This window comes from Sylvia atricapilla, chromosome 11 (assembly GCF_009819655.1).
Source record: "Sylvia atricapilla isolate bSylAtr1 chromosome 11, bSylAtr1.pri, whole genome shotgun sequence".
NCBI lineage: Eukaryota > Metazoa > Chordata > Aves > Passeriformes > Sylviidae > Sylvia > Sylvia atricapilla.
In genome coordinates, this window is record NC_089150.1 from 21,168,856 (window position 1) to 21,193,198 (window position 24,343).

At 52.3% G+C, this 24,343-nt stretch overlaps 1 protein-coding gene across 2 annotated transcripts in view; it reads right to left on the bottom strand.

Moving 5' to 3' along the window:
• Nucleotides 1–7,392: 7,392 nt before the first annotated feature.
• Nucleotides 7,393–24,343, bottom strand: part of PHF2 (PHD finger protein 2) — a 52,368-nt gene continuing 35,417 nt past the window's right edge. Inside the window, exons 8-22 of one of the 2 annotated variants that reach the window (XM_066326996.1) lie at nucleotides 23,439–23,526; nucleotides 22,753–22,859; nucleotides 22,358–22,449; nucleotides 21,839–21,928; nucleotides 20,736–21,098; nucleotides 19,857–19,976; nucleotides 19,124–19,242; nucleotides 18,616–18,794; nucleotides 18,344–18,417; nucleotides 17,140–17,297; nucleotides 12,654–12,931; nucleotides 11,627–11,722; nucleotides 11,169–11,278; nucleotides 9,715–9,976; nucleotides 7,393–7,691 (exon numbers count right to left, since the gene is read on the bottom strand). In XM_066326996.1, coding sequence (XP_066183093.1) covers nucleotides 7,603–7,691; nucleotides 9,715–9,976; nucleotides 11,169–11,278; nucleotides 11,627–11,722; nucleotides 12,654–12,931; nucleotides 17,140–17,297; nucleotides 18,344–18,417; nucleotides 18,616–18,794; nucleotides 19,124–19,242; nucleotides 19,857–19,976; nucleotides 20,736–21,098; nucleotides 21,839–21,928; nucleotides 22,358–22,449; nucleotides 22,753–22,859; nucleotides 23,439–23,526 — 2,225 coding nt within the window. In that variant the 3' untranslated portion in view covers nucleotides 7,393–7,602. The remainder of the gene's footprint in view (nucleotides 7,692–9,714; nucleotides 9,977–11,168; nucleotides 11,279–11,626; nucleotides 11,723–12,653; nucleotides 12,932–17,139; nucleotides 17,298–18,343; nucleotides 18,418–18,615; nucleotides 18,795–19,123; nucleotides 19,243–19,856; nucleotides 19,977–20,735; nucleotides 21,099–21,838; nucleotides 21,929–22,357; nucleotides 22,450–22,752; nucleotides 22,860–23,438; nucleotides 23,527–24,343) is intronic. The other variant, XM_066326997.1, reaches the window with a different exon arrangement.

Consider the following 24,343-nt stretch of genomic DNA (forward strand, 5'->3'; position numbering starts at 1 on the left):
AAAAAAACAAAAAAAACACTGGCTTTTTTGGGTTCACGTTTCTAAATATTCCACCTCCTCGGGCCATTCCAGGGACAGCAGTTTTCCCCACTCCAGAGGGTGTTCCTGCCTCTCCTGCAGCCCTTTCCCTGACATGTCCATGGTGCCATGGGACATCCCATGTCCTCAGCACAGCCTGGGAAAGACAGGAGAGGGGCAGGAAGGGGGAGGAATTCAGTGTATTCAGGAGGAATTCAGGAAAAATCCAATTTATGTTGCCTCAGGTACAGGTGGAGCAATCACTTAATGTGATCAGTTTATATCTTCACCAGCCCTTGCAGTGGCTACTGCTACAAGCAGGTGAGATCTCGCTCTCACAGGTGTCATGTGCCACTAGAACCTCCCCAATTCTTAGCTGTCAGTCCCCAAATTTGCAGGCAGCTCTCGTTTTTGGCTGCAGCCCTTTGCTGGGACATTCCGGGGCTGCCCAGCACCAAGGCAGGCGGCAGACTTCGGTCTGCCTGTGGTTGTGTGTGCGGTGCTCCTCAGTGGGAGCTGCCTCACCCCTTTGCGTGTGCACACACAGTTTGTGCCGTGTTTGTCCATTCCTCCCCTGCAGCCGATGGCTCTCCAGGGGAGCTCTGGAGGTGGATGGTGGGAGCTCAAGGCGCACAGGCTCCCGGCACACCCCTGAGAGCCGCTAAACTCTGCTGGCGACAGGGCTGCCCTGAGGATAAGCTTCTTTGGCAAGGGGCTGTCTGGTGAGATAGAGAGGAGGGGCCATGAAGTGCCGCAGTCATCCCCGGGGACTTCCCCTGCTGAGCACGGTGTGACTGCCCTCGATCACACGGGGATCTGCTCCTGATCACACAGGGATCTGTCCCCCATCACACGGGATCTGTCCCTGCACACACACAGGGATCTGTCCCTGATCACACGGGGATCTGCTCCTGATCACACAGGGATCTGTCCCCAGTCACACAGGGATCTGTCCCTGATCACACGGGGATCTGTCCCTGGTCACACAGGGATCTGTCCCTGATCACACAGGGATCTGCCCCCGATCACACAGGGACCTGTCCCTGATCACACAGGGATCTGTCCCCGATCACACAGGGATCTGCCCCCGATCACACGGGGATCTGTCCCTGATCACACAGGGATCTGTCCCTGCACACACACAGGGATCTGTCCCCGATCACACAGGGATCTGCCCCCGATCACACGGAGATCTGTCCCCGATCACACAGGGATCTGTCCCTGCACACACACAGGGATCTGTCCCTGATCACACAGGGATCTGCCCCCGATCACACGGGGATCTGTCCCTGATCACACAGGGATCTGTCCCTGCACACACAGGGATCTGTCCATGATCATACAGGGATCTGTCCCTGGTCACACGGGAATCTGTCCCTGGTCACACTGGAATCTGTCCCCTATCACACGGGGATCTGTCCCTGGTCACACAGGGATCTGTCCCTGGTCACACAGGGATCTGTCCCCGATCACACGGGAATCTACCCCATGCTCCCCGGGCACTCCCGTGCAGGCCCAGCTGGCAGTGCAAGCCAAGCCCCAGGTACACCGCACAGAATCCTCTTTCCCCAGCTCTGCCCCCACAAAAAGCACTGCCATGGCATGTTCCAGCCTTTCACACCCTCCAATTCCCCAACACTGTGCCGTGTGCCAGGCCCAGGCTGGGTTAACACCCCGACTCTCCACACTGCTGGAGCTCCAGGAACATCGTTCTGACGGTCAAAGCAAGCTGCTCAGCCCATGCCATGTTTGCCTGCAAGGAAATGGGATGTTTATCCCAATTGACCCTGATGGATGACACTTTTGTTCCATTTAGCAGCTGCTTGGCCCATTTAATCCCACAAACGGAGATTAAGATCCGAAGTACGCACGGCTGTGTTATGAGCAACAGCCGCTTAATAGCAACAAGGCTGCAGAACAATTGCAAGTTTGGCTTTCAGTTATCATTATTGTCTAAGGTTGGTTTGGTTTTCATATAAATAAATACGTATCTATATGTTACATGAATAAACCTCGGGGCAAAGTGATGTATTTCCAGATAAACCCTCCAACTGTTCTAGATTTCTCAGCTGAATCATTCTGGACAATAATGTCTAGGAGGAAGTGTAATATGTCTTGTGAATGCACAGGTAGAGCCGAGCTCAAGGATTCCCCCAGGGAGCTGTGCAGAAGGGCTGCAGCAAAGTGAGCACCCAGAGGTCTGTCAGTCCCAAAGTGACTCACAGGACAGCCAAGCACACTTCTCCAGAAGGAATGTCACTGTCCTGCCAGCCTGCCTTGGGGACATGGAACTGGCTCACGGGATGCTGGCATGAAAAATGCTCCGAGGAAGAGCAAATCCTTCACCACCAGCAGCAATGAGCCTTCTCCCTCTGGAATTACTGTCTGGACAGCAAATAATTCCTGTCCCTGCTCACCTCCAGTGCCTGAGCCAGGGTCTGCCTTGGGAAAAGGACCCGGCCCAAGGTTTACCTCATGCAGCACAATGTGGCTGGGTTAGAGACCTGCAGCCCGGAATTGTCTGTTTGTTAATGCCCCTGCAAATCCCTGCTGTGTGCGGCATTCCTGTGGCTCCCCAGGACAGGGGTGTGGGTGTGTGTGTGACTCCTGTGGCTGCCAGCACAGCGGGGTGTTTTTGTGACTCCTGTGACACTCCAGGACAGGTTTGTGTGTGTAGCAAGAACCTGATCCAGCCAGGCAGTTAGTGACCATTTGGGGCCAGAGGGGAGATGGTTTTCAGACAGAAATCTCCTTGACTTCTGCATACAAATAAATCACTGCTGACAAGACAGGTAGAATAGTCACGGCCCTTCCATTACTGACCGCACAAGGAAGAAGTCCAGCCTGGCCTTGGACACTTCCAGGGATGGGGCAGCTGCAGCTTCTCTGGGCACGCTGTGCCAGGGCCTCACAGGGAGACAATAAAAACTTCTCCACTGCAAGGATGCCTCAGGTCAGTGTGAGGTGTGTGGGAATCCGGGGGCTCAGGCCTGGAACACAGCCAGCAAGGCTCTGGAAGGAATAAGAGTGCAAAGCATTAGTGAGCCTCGGGAGCTCAATGGAATAACTGCAGCAAGGGCAGCGGGACGCGGTGCTTTGAGAAGCAGCAGCACGAGGGCTGAGTCACTGCAGAAGATAAACATCCCCATCTGATGTTGTTTCCTCCTCAGACGCTACTGCACCCAGCCAAACACACTGAAAACAAACAGCAGTTTCTTCACTGCAGTTAATTGCTTTGCTTGGGTCTATTTAATTCCTGGTTCAGTTTTAAGCATTGGACAAACAAACTCAGGAGTTAATATTCTCCTTGTTTTGAACAGCGAATCTTATTTCAGAAGTGTCTGTAGAATGCTCTCCGCCCCGGGCTGGGATTGTTGGGCTGTTCTGTGCACGGCCAGGAGCTGGACTCGATGCTCCTTGTGCAAGACATCAGCAACTCCCTGGAGCAGCCCTGGAGCAGCGTGGGTTGTTGCTGGAGATTTAGAGAAGCATTAGAGAGAACCGTGGAATAGTCAGTTTAAGGTGGTTTTCAAACATCTCCATGACAGAGAAGCTGCAATGGAAGCGTCTGGCAGGGAAACAGCCTCCCCGAGAAACTAAGGTGTGTGACTGGGGAAAAAGAAAGGTTCCCTTTGTCTCATGAGCAGAAAAGTCACCGAAAGTGATGAAGGTTTAATCCCTGCAGATGGTCTTTAGCCACAGCATCTTTATTCACTCCTCACCAGCATCTGTCGAAGAGTTGTCATCGCGGCTGATGCCAAAAGCCAGGCAGGAGCGATTTGAGCAAAGCCCGCTGGAGATAACGAGCTGGTTAATGGTGATACTCGCTGTCAGCAGGCAGCTCAGCCTGACAGCTCCCTTTCAGGCCTGGGCAGCTCCCATCCACTGTGACAGGGCCCCGCGGGTGGAATGTGGGCAACAAAAGCCCCGCACAAAGGGAGCACTTTGGGGCTGGAGCGTGTCTGGCTTCCCCAGGCTTCCGAGAGGCCACACAGGGACGGCGGATGACGAGGCTCTAATTAATATTTCATTCTCAGAGTGACTTATCCCTTGGGGGAAGTTAAAGGTTTGCACATTTTGAGGCAAAGTACCGAGGCTGGTGATCTGGAATTCAGAAAGCATGTCGAAAGGAGCTGCTGCAGTCTTTAACCCTGGTCAAGGGACGTGTAAACCATATAGAATTAGCGCACGGTTTTAATTGTGCGACTTGTTCTAAGTCCAGTTTTAAGGTCTGCTCTAATAAATTCACACATAAGCGCTTCTAGCAAACCTTCACCCCAGCTTCCCTTTCTGTCTCCTCCGGATTCAGGCATCTGATATTTCACATTGTGTGGAAGGTTTCTTCTCCAAACCAACCCACTCAATATGTTTTATGGCCGCAGTCAAATGAAGTGACTGTGGGCTGGAGCTGCTGAGTTCAGCGAAGGGAGAAGGATGAGCAGTGGAGCAGAGTTTCTACCGCACAGCCCCACACACAGGACAGGGTCGCTGGGAAGAGACCACGAGGCAAAGGGGGTTTGAAGGACCGCGAAGTCAAGAGCTGTGGTCATGGCCCTCTGTGCCCACTGCCCTGCCCGCGGTGAGAAATGCCCATGAACTCTTCTGCAGCCCGCTCAGGAGACCAGAGATGAACCCAGGGTGACCTCGGGAAGAAAGAGTTTCCCTTGGGCTGCTAAACAGAGCTCATAAATGAAGGAGCAGGGTAAACACAAAAACTTTCAAGATGTGTCACCTAATTGACTGCTAAGTGACTGCTAATTACTTGAATGAGTCGAAGGTGAGAGGAAGACAACTGGTCACACGGGGTCTGCAGACACCTGCGGCGTGCCATGGGCGCAGGGAGCCAGGAGCCAGTCCAGGGGTGAGCCGGGGAGGTGGCAGCCCCAGGCTGGTCCGTGCCTCTCCCCGAGGAGGACTGCACCGTGCAGCTCAGGGCTTAGCAAATACCGTCAGCTGGGCCACAGGAGGATGGGAAGTTTGACAGGAGAATGACCCGAAAATGAGTCTCAAAGAGCGTCCTCCCTGCAGGCTGAGGAGAAAATCTAATTCATTATAATTATTACGCTCTCAAGAGAAGAGAAGAAGCAGGCTTTCTCTTGCGATATGCACAGAAACACTTTCAAACAGTTTACACAAGTGCTGGGAGTGCTGTGGGGCGGGCACTGAGCTCCGGGCAGCTGGAATGGAAAGAACAGCGCCTGCAGCCGGGATGGCACCGGGCCACGGCTGGAATGTCCCCAGTGCCCGGGCAGAGCGCCCCGGCCACGGGGACAGAGGAACGTGGGCTCCGTGAGACTGAGGTGCGGCTGTGCCAAATGTCTGCGCCGGGGTGATTCCCGTCAGTGTAAAGACAGGAACAGCAGAAACACCGATGCTGTGAGGAGTGGGTTATTTACCACTACAGAGAGCCCCCAGCCTCTCTGCCCGTGTGTGCACAGAGATCACTCCCTGGCCGGGCCATCCTCCAGGCACTCCTGACCTAAGGTGAGGTCACTTAGCACCTTGTGCCAGCCCCGGGCTCCTGCGCAGGGAGCTGGCACAGCAGCTGTCACCCCTTGTCCCTGCGCGGGAGCTGCAGCTCTGCGCTGCCTCTCCAGAGCTGGGCTCCTGCCGGCTGCAGCATCCAGGCTCGGAGGGCTGGGGCAGGGCCGGCCGTGGGCGCTGGCTGGGTGCGCTGGGTGCCTTGGCTGGGCGCTGGGTGGGCTCTGGGTGGGTGTCCCGGGTGAGTGCCCTGGGTGGGCGCTGGGTGGGCTCTGGGTGGGTGCCCTGAATGCCCTGGGTGGGCTCGCTTTCCCCCCTCACAGCGCAGCCTGGGCTGGTGATCCCGGGGTCCCTCCCAGCTCGGGACGCCTGGTGACGAGGCGGGGCTGCTCCGCGTCCGCAGCAGCGGGAGGTGCTCGGGAGGCTCCGTCCCGGCGGCTCCCGTTTTCCCGGCCGCGGCTGTTTCTGAACTGTGAACTCCCCCAGCTGGCGAGGGCTCGATATCGCCACCAGCCACCGCCGCCCGCCCGCGCCGTCCCTGCGAGGGCAGACCGCCAGCACCATTCCCCGGAGCCGCGGGGCAGCGCTGAGCGCCCGGCCGGGCCGGAGCCGGCGGCTGCTCCCCGGGGCACAGGGAGCAGGACACTGGGCAGGCTGCGGGTGCCCCGGGGACCGCCAGCACACGGCGTCCGGGAGCTGGGAACGGCCCTGCAGCATCAGCGAAGAGAAAAAGGCAGATCGCACATGTCCCCAAGGATCGGGGATAAACGGTGGGATGCTCCGTGTTTCAGTGAGCACGAAGGGGGGGAAAGGCTGGAGCACCTGGTGACACACAAGCGGGAGGAAGCAGAGGGGAACAGGCCCGAGTGTTTGTCCATGGGAGCTGGAGGATGTGCTGGGCGGTGGGGGGACACCTTCGGGCGGACTCTGAGTTATCTCACTGGGACACTCAAGCCCGTGCCCAATGGATGGGGCCGCTCGTGGTGCTGTAGCAAGCAGAGGTGTGTAAAGGGCTGGGTGACAGAAGGGGCAGTGGCAGCAGAGCCAGCCCCTGTGCCAGCTGTGGGTCACTGCTTGCTCCTTCACCCAGCCTCAGGGTTCCCCGGCTGCTCCCCACCCCTTCTTCGCCGACCCCACAAAAAGGCCAGGCCCAGGCAATCGTGTACAAAACCTGAAATAGTTTTACTTTGCTTTCTTTTTTTTTTTTTCTTTTTTTTTTCTCCTTTTTTTAAACTTTGCTCTAGGTTTACTTAAGATTTTGTGAAGTCGATACAAGAGCATTTGATATGAATCGGTAAATAAAACACTGTCATAGATAGATAGCCACGATAAACTTTGTTAGAAATGTACATGTCGCGAAAAAAATAATAATACTAATAATAATAATCATAATCATAATAAAAAAAGCCGGCGCGGCCCTGGTGGCCCTGGTAGTGGCCTTGGTGGCCCCGGTGGTGGCCCCGGTGGTGGCCCTGGCACACGGCGGCAGGTGGCTCTGGTTCCCCGCAGGCGCCGCGCCCCGGTAATGTGTGTATATAAACAAAGCCCATAAGAAATGTACAAATATAAAAAGCTACAAACATTAATAAATTACATCGTCACAAAACACGGAAACACTCCACAAGGTGCTAGTAAAATAACTGTCTCCCTCCTCGTACAAGAAGTTACGCAAAGAGCTGGTACCGGCGGGCAGCGCCCGGAGAGACCCTCCCCGTATAAAAACCCGGCGGTGGTTATTCCAAAAGCTATGTACAAGCTACATTCTAGGAAAAGGGGCCGGGAGCGGCCGCGCGGGCCGGCGGCGGTGCCTGAGCATCCTCCCCGGCGCCGCGCTCCCGCCCCGCCGCCGGCCCCGAGCCCCGCCGCCGCCGGCACCGGCCCCACGGCGGGCTGGCCGCTGGCCACGGGCCCGACGCGCTCCTCGGTGGCCGAGATTAGTATTAACTTTTTGCGGCTAGTCGCTCTCAGCACTCTGAGAAAGGACATCTATATTAAAAAATATTTATAGCAGGATTCTGTACAGTCCGACCGCTGAAAGTTAAAGGGATCGTTGTGGTGGCGGTGGTGGCCCAGAGCTGGGTGGCAGCGTCCCTCCCGAGGCCACTAGAGCAGCAGCTTGCCGTTCCGGTGGATCTTCAGGATCTTGCCGAGCCGCTGCTTGGCCGTGGCCATGCCCTTCTTCGTCCGCTTCCCTGCAAGGAGAGCGGGGCTGGGTGAGCACCGCGGCCACCCCACCCGTCCCCTAAGGGCACAGCCCTGCAGCTGCCCCTGACAACACTGCCCTGCCCTGCCCAGCACCTCCGGGAGCCCAGCAGCACCCTCAGGAACGGGAATGCTGCCCACAGGACAGGGCCGGGCTGGAGCACAGCCCCTGGAGAGCCAGCCCTGCTGAGCTGGGGGCACAGAGCACACCGCCCCCAGGGACACATCCACACCTCTCGGGGAGGCACAGCCCTGCTGGGCATGCTCTTGTCCCTGCAGCCCTGCCAGGTGTGTTCCTGTCCCCACAGCTCTGCCAGGTGTGCTCCTGTCACTGCAGCTCTGCCAGGTGTGCTCCTGTCCCTGCAGCTCTGCCAGGTGTGTTCCTGTCCCTGCAGCCCTGCCAGGTGTGTTCCTGTCCCCACAGCTCTGCCAGGTGTGCTCCTGTCACTGCAGCTCTGCCAGGTGTGCTCCTGTCCCCGCAGCTCTGCCAGGTGTGCTCCTGTCCCCACAGCCCTGCCAGGTGTGTTCCTGTCCCCACAGCTCTGCCAGGTGTGTTCCTGTCCCCGCAGCTCTGCCAGGTGTGCTCCTGTCCCCACAGCCCTGCTGGGCATGCTCCTGTCCCTGCAGCTCTGCCAGGTGTGTTCCTGTCCCCACAGCTCTGCCAGGTGTGTTCCTGTCCCCGTAGCTCTGCCAGGTGTGCTCCTGTCCCCAAAGCCCTGCCAGGTGTGTTCCTGTCCCTGCAGCGCTGCCAGGTGTGTTCCTGTCCCCACAGCTCTGCCAGGTGTGCTCCTGTCCCTGCAGCCCTGCCAGGTGTGTTCCTGTCCCCACAGCTCTGCCAGGTGTGCTCCTGTCCCTGCAGCTCTGCCAGGTGTGCTCCTGTCCCCACAGCCCTGCCAGGTGTGCTCCTGTCCCTGCAGCTCCAGCCCTGCTGCCCTGCACCCTCACCTACCTGCCCTGGCTCACTGCTCACGGTCACCTGCTTGCCCACAGGGTGACAGTCAAACCCAGCCTCAGCAGTGCCTCCTGCTCCTCAGGGAGAGGCTGCACACACACACACACACACACACACACACACACACACACAGAGACATGCCCCACAGCTCTTCACACCTCTTTGCATCTCCTGGGCACCTCTCTCCTTTGGACGTGTTTCCCACCATTTCACCACAAAAGCACAGTTCCAGGCAAACACATTCTTTCCACTCCAGCTCTGCAGAGAGCCATAGATCCCTGACAGGACCCACCCCTACTACAGGCTGCAGACATCCTGCCCTATGGCCATCCAAGCTGCCAGGGTACTCTGCTCTACCTCCAATCTGCTCCACTCAAATACATGGAATCCAGGAAACATCTGCCAAGTTGCCTCACTTGTCACTGGGCCCTTTCCCAGTGGGATCACACACAATTTTCACACTACACAGTGCCTGTCCCACACACCTGCCTCAGTTACACTTCCTGAGCCGAGTTCAAGTGGAGAGCAGGAGGTCCCAGCTCAGACTGGGACAGGCTCAGCTTTCCCATGCTTTCCCTATGGCAGACAGAGAGCAACCTCTTCCTCTCTCCTGCCTTTGCCCAACGTTTGATATTCCTCTGCTCCCTCTCCAGAGAGATCTGCAGTGTGCCCTGTTCTACACATCCTGGGAGGGCTGTCCTCAGCTACAGTGAGCACAGAGCTGGTGTCCAGCCACCAGCAAGAGCACAGTGCCTGCCCCAGCCCTGGGCACAACAGCCTTCGTGGGTGCATCCTCCCTGGCCAGCTCCATGGGTCAGGCTGTCTGGGATGTCACCCTCAGGTGCTCCTGAGCCGGGCAGTGCTGCTGCCACGGCACCCCTCACAGCCTGCAGCCAGCAGAAGAACACTTCTTTGGCCCTCCAGAGCCAGGAGAGCCGAGGCCAGGGGCCCTGTCCCTGAGCAGACCTGCCTGGCATGCACACACCTGTGCAGGAGGCTGGGGCTGCACGGCCCTTCACCCTTCCCCACTCCTGCACCACCAGCCAGGCGTTTCCCGGTACCTTTGGCGGAGGCATTGTTCTGCGAGGATGATGAGGGTCTCCTCTGTGTGAGGAACACACCGGGAGCCATCGGCTGCGATCCCCTGTTGGGCTGGGCGACCCCAAAGGTGCTGGCCCCTGCGGTGTACTCGTGATCTGTGAGGCTGCTGGCCTGGGACTCCAGCTTCGGCTCGGGGGAGCTGCCTTCCTGAGCCGCTTTGCTTGCGTTGGGGGCTGACAGCTTCTTTTTGGTATTTTTTTTCTTCTTGCCTTTTTGTTCCTCCTTTAAAATGACAAAGATGAAGCTCAGATTAATCCCCAGAAGACCTTTAGCTAGGGCAAAGGCCAGCGGCGTTGCTTGGGGTCCTGATACAAGGACAGCCCAGGAGTTGGCCGTGGGGGCTGCTCCGACATGTCTGGCTCACAGCTGCACACACACGTTTGCCTCTCGTGCCTCTACATCCTGGCATCCTCCTGGTGCCTCTACATCTTGGCATCCTCCTGGTGCCTCTACATCCTGGCATCCTCCTGGTTCCTCCCCGCTGCGGCGAGCGGGAGCCAGCCGGGGCCGCCCCGGCACCGCAGCGTGGTCAGCACGGGCAACTCTGTCCATCTTCCACAAAAACTGGCACCTCCTATCTTCAGGGATCTTCACACCCTTGCACAACAGCATGAAGGATATTAAACATGCCACTGATTCAGCCTCTGCTTCCTGCCTGGACATACACATCATCTCCTGACCTGTCACTGCACCTGGACACACAGAGGTCTGCTAATGTCCTGCGTCCCTTGTCTACTTCCAGCTCCTTCTTCTTGAAACCCTGCCACCATCCTTAAAGCTCTTCTACTCAACAGTCCACATCACAGAAGCCCAAGGTCACCACAACCTGCATCTCCACCAGCTTGCTGAGGTGCCTCACCAACTTCACTCCAGCAGACCATGTCACCTTAGCATCTCACCACATGACCTTTGTGGGGCTTCTCTCACCCCTTCAGAGACCAGATACCAAACATCCAACCTGCCCCCAGTTCCTTTCCTGAACTGAGCCTCTGCCCACCTGGTGAACTCTGGTGAACTGAGTTTACCAAAGCTTTGGAAGCAGACCCTGACCCTTCCCAGCAGCCAGTCTGCACAGACAGCAATCGCTCCAGGCAGCTCTCAGGTACATATCACATCCACTCCTTTGGGGCAGCCTTCTCCCGCTCTACCCCAGCAGCCATCATCATTCTCACTCCCTCATCTCTCCCTGGGCCTCTCTCTGTCCCTTGCAGCCTTGTGACGTGATCAGGCGTGTTCTGACACCGCTGGGCTCGGATCCCCTTCAGTGCCAAGACTGCAGAGCCTCGTGTCACTGGCAGGAGCAGACACCGCGCAGGGCTGGCACAGCACCCGGTGCTGGGGACAGGGCTGTCCCTGCTGACAGCTCCTGACAGCTCCTGACACTCCCCAGGCAGCCTGTTTCCCTCTCTCTCACCTGCTGGGACAGCTTGGCAGCAGCAGCGGCCAGTCCAGTCTCGATGGAGGCGACTCTGGTCCCTTCCCGCACAGGCCGGTCCTGCCGGGGCACCGAGGGGCCAACACGGGCTGCAAGAGAGGGGACAGTGAGCCCAGGGGACACTCTGTGCTGGGAGAGGGGACAGTGAGCCCAGGGGACACTCTGTGCTGGGAGAGGGGACAGTGAGCTCTGAGGGACACTGGGCTGGGAGAGGGGACAGTGAGCCCAGGGGACACTCTGTGCTGGGAGAGGGGACAGTGAGCTCTGAGGGGACACTGTGTGCTGCAGGAGAGGGGACAGTGAGCTCTGAGGGACCAATGCATGTGCAGGCAGAGCAGAGCAGTGAGCACCAAGGGGCCAACTCCTTGTAAATGGCTGGGGTTTGAGATTTGCATGAATTGGCCTGAGTGTGGGCAGCACAGAGCACAGGGACTTACCCGTGGGACTGTAAGGGGCATCATCAGAACTTTTCCTCTTCTTTGATCGGGATTTGAACACTGGATTATCTTCATCTGATTCCAGAGAGGGGTAAACTGCAGCAGGAAACAAAGGCAGGAGGTTCAGTTCAGGAAACAGCTCCACCCTGCCCAGAGGCCCCTTGCAGTGACCACAGGCACTGCAGTTGGATGGTCCCCAGAAGTGCCACTGGGCACTTCAGCTGTGACACTCAGAGGGCTCTGCTCTCATCCACAAATTACTCTTGGCAGCTGCTGTCATTAAACTGTGACTGGCTTTCTCTATTTCTGTATAATCACAGCATACCCTGAGCTGCAAGGGAGCCACAAGGACCATAGAGCCCAGCAAAGCTGCGGCCACTCCATCTCTGCAAGTGGCCAAAGCCAGGCTGGACAAGGCTTGGAGCAACCTGGGCCAGTGGAAAGTGTCCCTGCCCACGGCATGGAACTAGACGGCCCTTGAAGGGTTCCTTCCAACCCAAACCACTCCGTGATTCCATGATAATTATGGCAGAAACGATGTAACTGGTGCAAACTGGCTTTGTGCCCATTTCTGCTGCAGCAGCTTGCCTTCTCTGCCAAAACTCAAAATAGAAATGGATCCCTATTCCGTGTACAAATTGGACTTCTCAGTCCTCTCAGCTGGAGGTTCAATTGCTGCCATGCAGACAAGAACATTTCCGTCACAAGCAGCAGTACTTGACCCACATTTCTGGGACAGTCCCCTGCTGCAGTTTCAGGGGCTCTCCAGATTTCCTGAAAGTTTCTCATTGTGCCACACCTCAAATGCACCTCAAGGCCAGTGTGTCCCTGGGCTCTGCAGCCAGGCTGCTGTCACCTGTCTGTGCTCCCTCTGGTGTGCAGATGCCCGTTCTGTGGCTGCTCCTGTGCCCAGCTGATGCCAGGGTGGCACAGCAGGAGAAGGCACCCAGGAGCAAAGGGACATTTGCCAGCAGGCACACGTGTCCTGCATGGCCAGGCACAGCCTCATCCTGCTCCCCCTGCTCACCGTAATCCGAGTCCTTAAAACAGGCATCCAAGTGGTCCTGCTCCTCGTCGTAGTCCTCAATGTCGATGCTGTTCTTTGTGCTTTTCTTCAGCAGCCGCTTCCCGGCGTTTTTGTTGCCACCACCGCCAGTTTTTTTCGAGTTTTGTGTGGAGAAGGAGTTGTTCTTGGCCTGATTGGTGCCCCACGATGCCTGCAGGCAGGACTCTGAGGCCTGGAGGTTTGCCATGGAGAGCATGCCCTGGATGGCTTCTTGTGTGCTGGGGGAGGCAGGTGGCTGGCTGTGGGACACAGGGAGAGAGGCTGGAGCACCCAGCGAGTCCAGAAACACCAACCCCTGGCTCCTGCCACGGCAGTGGGGCTGGCAGAGACCCCCTGACTCCTCTGAGCAGCTGCATGTCCCACCGGGGCCAGAGGGGAATTTGGTGGGACAGGAGCACCACAGAGAGCACCTCGGATGTGGGGGTGATGGCCCAGGAGCCACACACATGTGGGCAGGTCCCTGGGGCTGTCAGTGCTCTGGGCAGAGCTCAGGGAACTTCCCAAAGCCCACAGCAGAATTCCTGACAGAGAAGTGTCTCTGTACCAACTATCATCATCCTTCTCCTCCTCATCATCATCATAATCTTTAAATATCCATCATCCATCCATCCATCCATTTTTATTAATGTTATTTTTCTGTGCTACCAAATCACCCTCCTCCTCCTCATTGTATTTTAATAGTGTTATTTATAATCTCCACTACCAGCTCCTGTAAAAGGAGAGCTTATGCATCAGTGCTGATGAGGGATGTTGTGGGGGGCTCTGATCAAAACTGCCTGGAAGTTTTTTGGTCCCAGTTCACATCGTGGGCTGTCACCACTCCAGGAGCTGCTGGATATTCATTCTGAGACTGGCACAACACATCATCCAGTATTTCCAGAAGTCTGGAGTTTGGGCAAGTCGTGAAATGCAAACAGCCCCTTGCAGTGGCAATAATATTTGTTACACTTGTTATACATTTGTCATGCAGTAGAAGCCACAAATATACAAGAGAATTAACAGCACCGTGTCACTTTCTCCTACTTGAGCTTAATCTGGGTTCTGAACAAAGTCATGTACAAGACCATAAAGGAAGTTTCTGGGCACTGATGGCATTTAGTCATAATCCTGAAAATGAGTTAAGACTAGCATTAGTTCACAACTCAACGAACAGAAGAACACCAAAAAACTTATTTAGGGAAGAGCCATTGAAATCCCTCTAATACCATGGCGTCTCCTCTGCCTTCTCTGTGGCAAAGAAATATTTTGCATCATCTACAAGGAATTATCCTATTTTCTTTCAGCCTTTTTCCCTGAACTGTTTTTCCAAATACTGGACTCTCAAAACACTGCAAACAGACCATCAAATACTGACCACTAAATGGGCAAATCAGAGAGGAAACTGCCTTAAGCAACACAAACTTCAACAAATAAATGGTGGGATATGATCAAAACCAGTGGTTCTGAGAGTCAAACACCAACCTGAAAAGGGGGAAATGTCTCAGAGCTGCACATGGGGCAGAATGTTTCTCATTAGGGTATGTGCCTGGTGTGCTTCCATCAGGAGTATTTCAGCTTTCTAAGCCAAAAAAAAAATTCAAGAATACTCAGGAAGCAATTTTGAAGCTCTGGAAGAGCCATATCTCCTTTCTGTAGCTTCAGCAATGATTTTTGAAAAACTACGTTTATGAAAGTAAACTATCAGTGAGTTACAATTATGGGTTTAAAAAAACATTTTTAAAAGAGCACTGGAGCAGGAACAAAGCAGCCAAAGTTGCTTCTACCCCCGCTCTGTCCCCACAGCCACCTCCAGGCACACAGGAGGTGGCACTGGGGGACAGCTCAGCCCTGCTGCAGCCCCGCAGCCTTGCTGTGCTGTCCTGGGGCTGGCAGCTGCTGCTGTGGCTGCACAGACAGGAGGACACTGACAGACAGACACCCTGGCGCTGGTCTGTGCCCTCATCTGGCCTGTGGCAGCCCTGGGGTGGCAGCAGGACCAGGGCAGTGCCCGTCCCCTCTGCTGGCACTGCTGGGACTCCACCTCCAGCCCTGGGGTGAGGTTTGGGCTGCTGGTGACAAGAAGGACATTGAGGGGCTGGAGTGTGAGCAGAGGAGGGAGCAGAGCTGGGGAAGGGGCTGGAGCACCAGGAGAGGCTGAGGGAGCTGGAGAAGGGGCTCAGGCTGGGGAAAGGAGGCTCAGGGGGACTGTGGTACCCAGCTTTGCCATCCTGTCCCCGGCATGTCCCAGAGCAGTGGAGCAGGCAAACAGCTGTGCTGGGGACAGGAACAAGCCCTGGTGGACTCAGGGCTCACCTCCTTAGTGAGCTGGGCACAGGAATGATCCCAGCACCCTGCATCAGGCAGGATAGTGCCTGGGGAGCCAGTGCCTTGCTCTTCCTCACCAACTCAGGCCCTGCCGTCTCTCTCCAAGGGTTCACCCTCTCCAGGCAGAGCATCTCCTTCCTCCCATCAGCAGTTACTGAGTCTCCTACCTGTATCCTCATATTTAGAACTGAATTTCTAACTTTTCAGCAGAGTGTTATTGATTGAGCAGTGGCTCTGGAGAAATTACCATTGTATAAAACTAAAGAACCAACAATTCCCCTACAAACCCAGTGTTTATTTCCATTTTTGACTCAGATCTGGATACAAGTAATTTTGCTCCTTTCAAGATCAGGTGATGGCCAGCCCTCCAAGCTTTTTCCATCTTCCATTTCAGTTCTTTCAGCCTGTTCCCACCCTCACAGCAGCCTTTTGCAGGAGCTCTGTCCTGCCCTCCCCCTGTCTTGCTGACACACATAGTTGTGCTGCAGTTCCCTAGAGCACTCCAGGCAATGCCAGCCTCTGGGGTGGCAGCTGCTAGTGACAGCCCAGGATTTTACAGGATAAGTTTTCCCATGATTCAGATAAGGCCACTGTCACAAAAAGCCCTGACCTGTTTCCCAGTGACGGCAGGGATCCACGCTGGGCTGCCAGGGAGGAGATGCCACAGTGACACAGGGCGGCCCCACAGCACCCACAGAGTGCCACACATCCACATGTGTGTACACACACATACAGACACACACTCTGCAGGCAGAGGAAGGTGGGGATGGTTCCTGCAGCCAGCCCTGTGACACAGAGTGTTTGCAGATTGCCTTTCTCCCGCTTCATCCTCAAAAAGCACCTTATGGCCATCGGAAAAGCCCAGCATAATTAGGAAACGAAACACAGTGATTACGTTTCCCAGGGCCTTTTTCCAATCAAGATGCAGCACACGCTGCCAAAAGCCAGCGTTTATCCCAGAGGCAGCACTGATCTGACACATTCCCACTGCAGCACCCCACATGGAGCAGTAACTCAGCCCAGTCCAGGGATGGGGGGCTTGGGTTTCAGAAACCACAGAGCCTCCAAACACCCAGCACAGCACCCAGGCTGAGGGGGGAAAGCAAAGGCCTGAGCCCTGCTCTCTTCTGGTTTAACCCCTTGCAGACAGCAAAACACAGCCCAAGCAAGGCAGACAATTGTCAAGGACCATTTCAAAGCACACAGTGAGCTGTGCTACCCACAGAATGGCCAGCAGTGTACACAGGGCCAAGGAAGATTTCTTTAAAGTTCTTATAATAGTTGATCAATTTTCTTTTTTTATACCAAACTTCCAGTATGGGAGTTTAATTCACCCAGCAGCTTTACTACGGTGTCAGACACACTGAACTACTTTTTGATGTGTCTAATCACCTGCCAAAATGTAACTGTAAAATCAACATAAAGTCATCCCATTACGGGGCATAATGCAGAATAGAAAGGGAATTCCCAGGGATGGTCAAGCAGACAAGTGTTAATGTGATTATTCCTTTCCCCCACTCGCAGCTTGGATCACTGAAGGATCTGGTGCTGTTCCTTACTGGCCACAGCCCAAAACATCCAGCATCAGTTTCCACATAAGACACCACTAAGCCCAGGCAGACATTTCCATTTCAGGTACAGAAGAACCCACCAAAGAGTTTGCTTTTTTCTCCAAGCCTTATTTTTTGGTGGGAATAAGAAAGATGACCAGAGATGGGAGGGAGGGCAGATAGTTTCCTATATCCTCCTTTCAAACACCTGGCATTGGTGGCACCTTAGAGTGCCTTATGGGAAAAATGCTGGCCATTCAGATTTCTTTATTACAATCTCACTACATTAAAAACCATAATTCCCACTCTGAAGCTGCAGTCACTGGACTCTCTCCTTCTTCTGAATTATTCATCTATTACAGCATTATTGCTAAAACTGATCTTCAGCATCTACAGATGTGAAATCCTCTGTTTGTTCAAATTATGCCACCAAAATCTTTCCTGCCTCTCCCTCCAGATCACAGGATAAAGGAAGAGTTTGTTTACTGGAGAAAAAGCGGTTACCAAGCTGCAAAATTCATTCTCACTCACACACAACCACAAAAGAGCAAGTTTGTTGACAGGTAAGAGAGAAAGGCTCCCCTGGTGCATACCTGTTGGTGTTATACTCTAAACCCCCAACTTCCTTGCTTGCCTGCAAAAGATCAAGAATTCCTGCTGAACTTCCACTCTCTTTCTTTACTTTGGAGTTGCGTCCTGGCTTTGCCTCTGTGTCAATGTGAAGTAAATCTTCATCTGATGAGTCTTCACTCTGCAAAAACAAGGAAAGGGCTAAAGAAGGGGGAAACTCACTGAGCTGGTCCCCAGGAACAGCACTGATTTCTGCAGCCTGCTGCTCCTCCAAAGACATAGGCCTAGCCTTTGGAATTTGCTTCCTTTAAAAAAAAAAAAAAAATGAGAGAACAAACCCAAGTACATGGTAAAAATCCATTTCCTTGTAGCCTGTAGGCATGGCAGGTTTCCAAAGCTTTGAGGTCTCCCAAAGCTTTGAGGTCTGGTCTTGTCAATGGGGTCCATTCCCTTTAACAGTGGGGTTTCCATCCCCTCAGCAGCACAGTGGGAGGATCAGGCAGAGGAATGGGACATGTAGGAACAGTGTCCTGTGAGCCTGAGGAAGGGAGCTGCCCACATCTGAGCCCCTCTTTGGGGCTGGCATTTCCAGGCCCTGCAGTCTGGTGCCTAAGAAAACAAGTTTTCCCCCGTTCCTGCCCTGCTTTCAGGCTGCTACTGCACCAGCCCTTGCTGCTTGGGTGCCAGCCTGTTGTGTGCAGAGCCCCTCCTCAGGCTCCTGCACAGGGACACAGCCCAGCCAGACCCCAGTACTGACTCAGAGTCTGCACTTCCTCCTGAACGTCCCACACACAAATCAGGATGAAAAGAACTCCTTAGTACTGAAGGCCAAACACTTTGGTCATCTTTGGTCCTGTCTTAACAAACTATTTTGTTTTTTCTGCCTTATTCTGGTATTATAATATGAATTTGTAGTGACCACAGTTGGGCAAAACATTTAATTTTAATGTCATTTGGTTTCCAGCACTGAGCTTCAGACACAGAGCAGACTCCCAGCTGGGCTGTGCCAGGCTGCAGGTGAGCTCCACCTCACTGAGCCTGCAGGGCTCACCTGGCTCAGGAGCGCCCCAGAGCTCAGCCCATCATGGGCAGAGAGGCTCTGCCAAGTGGCACAAAACAAACACTTGGGCTGCTGCATCACATGAAGAGAATCACAGGATGGTTTGGGTTGGACAGGACCTTAAAGAGCCTCATGTGCCTCCTGGGGAAGGTGCAATAACCCCGTACCTTGTATGGCACCGACTCCACCTTCGGCTTCTTAACAGGGGTGTGCTGCAGGGCTTCCTTTTTATCTGACAAAACTGAATCAAGAAAAAGAAACAAAAACTCAGGGGTTTTTCCCTTCAAAAAGCAGCCCTCCCATTCCACTCACATTAGACTGACAGGTAAGGCGTGCCTTCCCTTATTATAAATCACATAAAGATTCTATTGACTGTTTTGGACAATCACCACCTACGACTTTGTTGAGCAGATAAAGACAAACCAGGAAATATCCTTACAGGGCAGTTCTCTTTTTGCAGTGTTTTTCTTTCTTCTGATTGGAAACTCATCAATTTTCAGCTCACCATCATCGGACACATATTCATATTCATCCCGTACAGGTTTGGCTTTGTCCTCTTTAAAATTCTGCAGTGACCCAAACACACTGGTGTTCAGATGAGTTTTGACTCCCTTTGAACTGAAAAAAAAAATATTCACAAATCAGTAACAACATTCTGAGTTGGAAACAACTTGTGACTCGACAGACAGTGAGTATCTCTGTGTATAACCCCAATCAGATCTTTTAGGGGTGTCAAAGCAACTAGAATAATTTTACAAATACATTTCTGAACCTATGATTTCTGTCTTAAAATAGGACTCTGACTAGAGCACTCGAAGAAGTTTTAATGATTGGGTATTTTCTACATTGACCAGAAAGGCAGATTTTCAACATCTTGGATAAAAAATATAAATAATGACTTTTCAATTTCCTTTTTTGTTGATGTGTGTTGTCATATTTTTACTTACCCAAGCAACTTCTTATTAGAGAAAGAGAATGTGAATTTGTTGTCTTTATTTCCTGATAAAGGCGTCTTTTCTGATTTGTGTTCCTCTTCCATTTTTAGAAGTGAATCAGGTTTACTGTTCTGAAAGGCAAAAGGACAAAACAAAATAAATAAATCAGTTAAATGAGCCATTTATGTTTCAGCTTCATAGGTACCCTCAGAACCTAAGCCAAGTAATTTTTCCCTTATTAAAAACCCTATCGAATTTTCCCTGCAGACAAAATGTTCTATTCTAGGAGTGAATTGCACTCACCCTGCATTAGCCCTCAAGAAAGGCAAGCTTTCAATCCATAGGGCATAATTCAGATTTCATTAGCTCTAATTTTATGCCATTAGAATTAGTTATTGATTATTAGCTATTAGTTAGTTATTGATTTCTCATTAGTTATTGATTTCAGACTTAAAGTAGTAGGACTGTGTCAGAGCAAGGATCACAAAAGGACCAGCACTCATTGGACCATCTCACTGTTAACAGTCTGGTGTCCCTACAGATAAATGGACAACTCAGCACATGCTTTTGAAGGATCCATCCACCCCCTCCTCCTTTATCAGGGATTAATTATTTCCTGCTTAATTTTCTTTTCTTTGGGAACTGAAAGTTGGTGCCTCGTTCTCTCCACTATGGCAGAGCCACAAACTATTCCCTGCCCCTGGCTCATTATCATCATGTGGCAGAATTCAACAGGAGACATTACCTTGTATTTCCACTTGGCTTCTGTTTTGCTTTTATTTTGCTCTCGAACTTCAAACTTCTCCACCTCATTCTGCTTGCTCGCAGATTCCTTATTGGGAACACTTAAAACATTCTTTGCAGCCTGGGGAAAAAGTCAGGAACAAGTCCTCTGAATGAGGGTGGAGTGTTGGCATGTCAGAAACACAGGCTTTATCTGGGAAATAACATGATACAGTTTTGAAAACTCCCATTTATTCTTTTTGAACCCCAAACTGAGGTTCAATCAAATGTTGCTCCTTCAGAGTGTGGCAGAACAGCAGCTTCACTTCTCCTTGATCCACCAACACCCTCCTCTCCCTGTCTGTCACCCCCTGACAGGTTTCACAAACTGCACACACGCTGTCGGAGCTTCAGAAACATTTTAGGAAAAGGTTTATGGATATTTCTTCACAAACAGCATACAACCATTCCTCTGTCAGTGCCTTGATGGATCCTGGCCCCTACTGAAATCTGTAGCAAAATTCATGCTGAATTAAACGGCCTCAAAAAGAAACTTGTCCACTTGTGGGGAAAAGCAGAAGAAAACTACTGTTGTGTTTTCAGTCACTCATTCTACAGTAACATCTCAAGTAAATGAGATACTTTAGAAACAAGTTCTGTCATCACTGACACCTTTTTGGTTTCTGGGAGGCTCCACATCACCGAATAACCAACGAGCAGTCAGAGCAGAGCCAGCAGCTGGGCAGGAGAAGGGCCATGCCCAGCAGTCCCAGACCTTCCCTTGCCCCTGCAGGGCCAGGCTTTCCCAGGGGGCTGCACATATGACTTTGTGCATGAGACTTCAGGGTGATTTCATCCCCCTGAGGGTGGGAGGAGAGGGAGAGGTTAAAACAGGACCCACCTTCCCCTTCTTTGGCGTCTCGATCTTGGTCAGAGCCTCCTTGGTGTGCGCCTCCAGCAGGTCCAGGTTGGGGATGGCTGGCGGTGGGCTCTCCTTCGCCTTCTTCCCTTTCTTTTTGCCTTCTCCCTTCACTTTCGGGGTTTTGGGAGGTTTGGGGGGCTTGGGAGGCTTCGGGGGTTTGGATGGCTTGAGTTGTTTGGGGGTTTTCACAGTTTTGGGAGTCTTTTTTTTCGGGATCTTTTCTACAGGAGCGGGCGGAGGGGAGACCTGGACGGGCGATGGAGGCTCCTCCTTGTCCCCAGGACACACCTCCTCGGCCGGGGGGTTGGCACTCGTGTCTGCTTTGCTGGCTTTTGAGGCGTTCTGGGGAGTGGCACAGAGCACAGGGGGTTCAGACACACCTGCACCCTGAGATGGGGAGACAAGCCCCAGAGACACCCAAGGGTGCGAAGGAAGGGGACCTGCAGCACAGCTCAGGGTGACCCAGGAGAGAAGGTCCCACCAAGTGATGCTCTGCTCATCAATCCCCACCCCAGCTCCCAGCCCCACATTCCTCAAGCTGCAGGAACTCCAGGGGCTTTAGGGAATGGAACTCCAACTGGGCTGTACCATCCTATAAAAGTGTTACATGGCCTGTCCACACAGGATGGATAAAATGAACAGCCTTCTGCTTAAAATGCTGATCAGCTCCAGCAGAAACCCTCTCCATTTAATTCTGATGTGATAAATATAGCAGGATCACATTTCATGCCCTTGGGAAAAATTAGCAGTAAAATAGCTGTCCAATTAAAATTAACACTGACTCATTAAAAAGAAATTATTTTCTGCTTAACTTGCCATTCTGACAATCAGAAAACTTAAATACGACATCAAAGCGGATCAAAGGAGAAGATAGGTTTCAGCTCTGAGGTGTCTGGATGTGGTTAGAACAGGGTGCAGTGCAGCACAATGTCCTCCTGAAGGAGCTGAGCCAGCTGTGGTCACCTTTTGCTGTCACACGTCTCCACCCAGCAGGATGTGGCACCATACTCCATGGCTGACACCTCTGTGCATTTTATAGCCTGAGCCCTCACTACAGTAAATATCATAAAAACAGCACAAACCTCACTTAATCTGATTTCTTTGGCAAGGTCCTTGATAAGTTGTGCTGGTTTGAAGTTTTCTGGTAGTTCATCTTCATGCTCTGCTAAAGCCTAAAACACAACAAAGCCAAATTGCTGTTTCTGTGCATGTTTTCCTCAAAAACAAACAAACACCACCACCCCCCCAGCCTTGAAGTGACTTGTCTGTATTCTTTCCTATGTATTTAAATCAATCTTGACTTCATTCGGCATTCAAATAAGACAAAAAAATTTCCCTGTTCTGGATGTTATTGTAACAAGTTGTCCTGTGAGAACAACAAAGTCAATCATCTTTTTTCAGATATTTAATTTTCACGACTGCAACTTTCAGATATTTAATTTTCACAACTGCAACTTTGCTCACCCCTAGTTCTCCCAGTTCCTTCTCTCTGGCATCTGAGAATTGGATGTTTTGCAATGGAGATGCTATTTGTTCCAGAATTTCCTCTCTGCTCCAGCAAATGCCAAACACATACTATTAATCCAGGCTGCTTCTCCTACCTGTTTTTTAGTCCACGACCTGAAAGCACCATTGAGAATCTTTGCTCCTTGAAGGAGATGAGCAGGAGGTTGTTGTCCAGCTTTATGCAAACCTAAGCAGAGAAAAAACCCAGTGTCATTCAACCACTGACAGCTACAGCTGTTTACAGAAAGCATTTAATTTGAGGATTGTAGCTGGGAAAGCTGAAGGTAACTCTTTGAGAGCTGCTTCCCATAAATGATTCCCTGCTACAACCTCATGATAATAAGCAGGTTTTTTAATGTTTTCACTGTGTCCCAAACACAGCAGTCTTCCCAGCCCATGCTCCTGTCAGCCTTGGCTGCTGAAATTAAGGGTCACTGTCCTCAGCCCCCAAAGCTGAGCCATCAGGGCAGGCAAGGAAATGCAGATTTACCTTTGAATTTCTCCAGTAGATGCTTCCCCATGTACCAACACGCTGTTTCAAAGTTGGGGAACTGGGTCAGACTGACAATTTTCAATCTCCTTTCTACTTCATATGCCCTGCAAGACAAAGCCACAGCAACCTGAGCACGGCAGAGCACGAGTGTGTCACACACCTGTGTCACACACCTGTGTCACACAGGTGCCAGGGTCCCTCTGCAGTGGGTCCCCTCTCTCTCCTGCTGCTCCGTAGGCTGGCCTCAGGCCAAAAGCAAACCATGACAGCACTGATAAAATCCCGAGATACAGATGTGTGATGGTTTTATTGCTTTATTTGCCCAGAAAAGAACTGCTTGCATTGTCTTACACTGGGCACAGAGCCCAGCTGAGCAGGTGGGCACTGCTCCAGCAGTGAGTGCCAGGTGCCAGGGTAAAACTCCAGGCACTGTGGAACAGTTCTACCTTCAGGATGGGGACACATCAATCCAGGCACCTCAGGCAGCCTCCCCTGCATTGCCAACACGTGTAAGGACAGCTCAGGATAACTCAGCACAAGGGAACAGGGTCAGAGGGGACAAAGGCAGGGGCAGCAGCTAGGACTGCCCAAGAGCTACACCAGCATTACTGCCAGTGATCCATTATTAGTGATCCATTACAAAATGAACTTATACAAAACTTTAGATTTTAAAGACAGATTACCTCATCTGCATTTCCACGCTTAGACTGTGTAGAAAATGTCCTGCAAAGGCCAGGCAGTCTACTGGTGTTAGAGTTGCATAAATCCAACCTAAAAGAGAGAGAAGAGTCCTCAAGACAACAACTCGAAGGCCATCAGCACAGACTCCTATCCCCAATGATGTCTACCCTTCACTGAGCTGCTCCACAGGCACCCACACAGCCCAGCCCCAGAAGCACACACACTTGGAACAGAGTCCCTCTGGTCCCTGCTTTGTTCTGCTACATAATGGCAGCTGCTTTCCTGTGTCCACAAGGACCTGCCACAGCCCCTGACACATGCTTTATCACAGTGTCAGAATCAGGTGTTTTCCAAACATGTATTTTCATACAAAAATCTACTCAAGTTAGTGAATATCTATAAATTGCTCTGTGTTTGTTCCACCATCTGCTCCACAGATGGTCATGAGAGAAACACCTACTTTCCTCTTCTTACATCCAAGGTAAAATTCAAATGCGCAAACATTTGGTGCAAGAATCTACTCACACATAGAGACCTGTAGTTCCTGAGTGTCACAGGGGATTAATGTCTGTGACAAGGATTTGGGGGTGCCATGGTCAGAATGCAAATTCATTCAATGTAAATGTTCTGCTAGGTGGACACAGAAAGAGAACTCATGAGTTGCTACAACCCAGTGAGACCATGACTGGAAGACTCTCTACTAGTTCAACTTTTAAAAGGCTGCTAAAATATTACTAGCCAGCAGTAAAAGTTCTTGTTTGTTTTGTTTGTAAGCACATAAAATAAAAACAAATACAACCTCAGAAGTAGACTCCATACTTTGTCAGAGAAAGCTGTCACATCCCAGCCCTGTGGCACTTTGGCACTTTGGAGCAGCCCTGTGGCTGCTCCAAAGGATGAAGAAAGC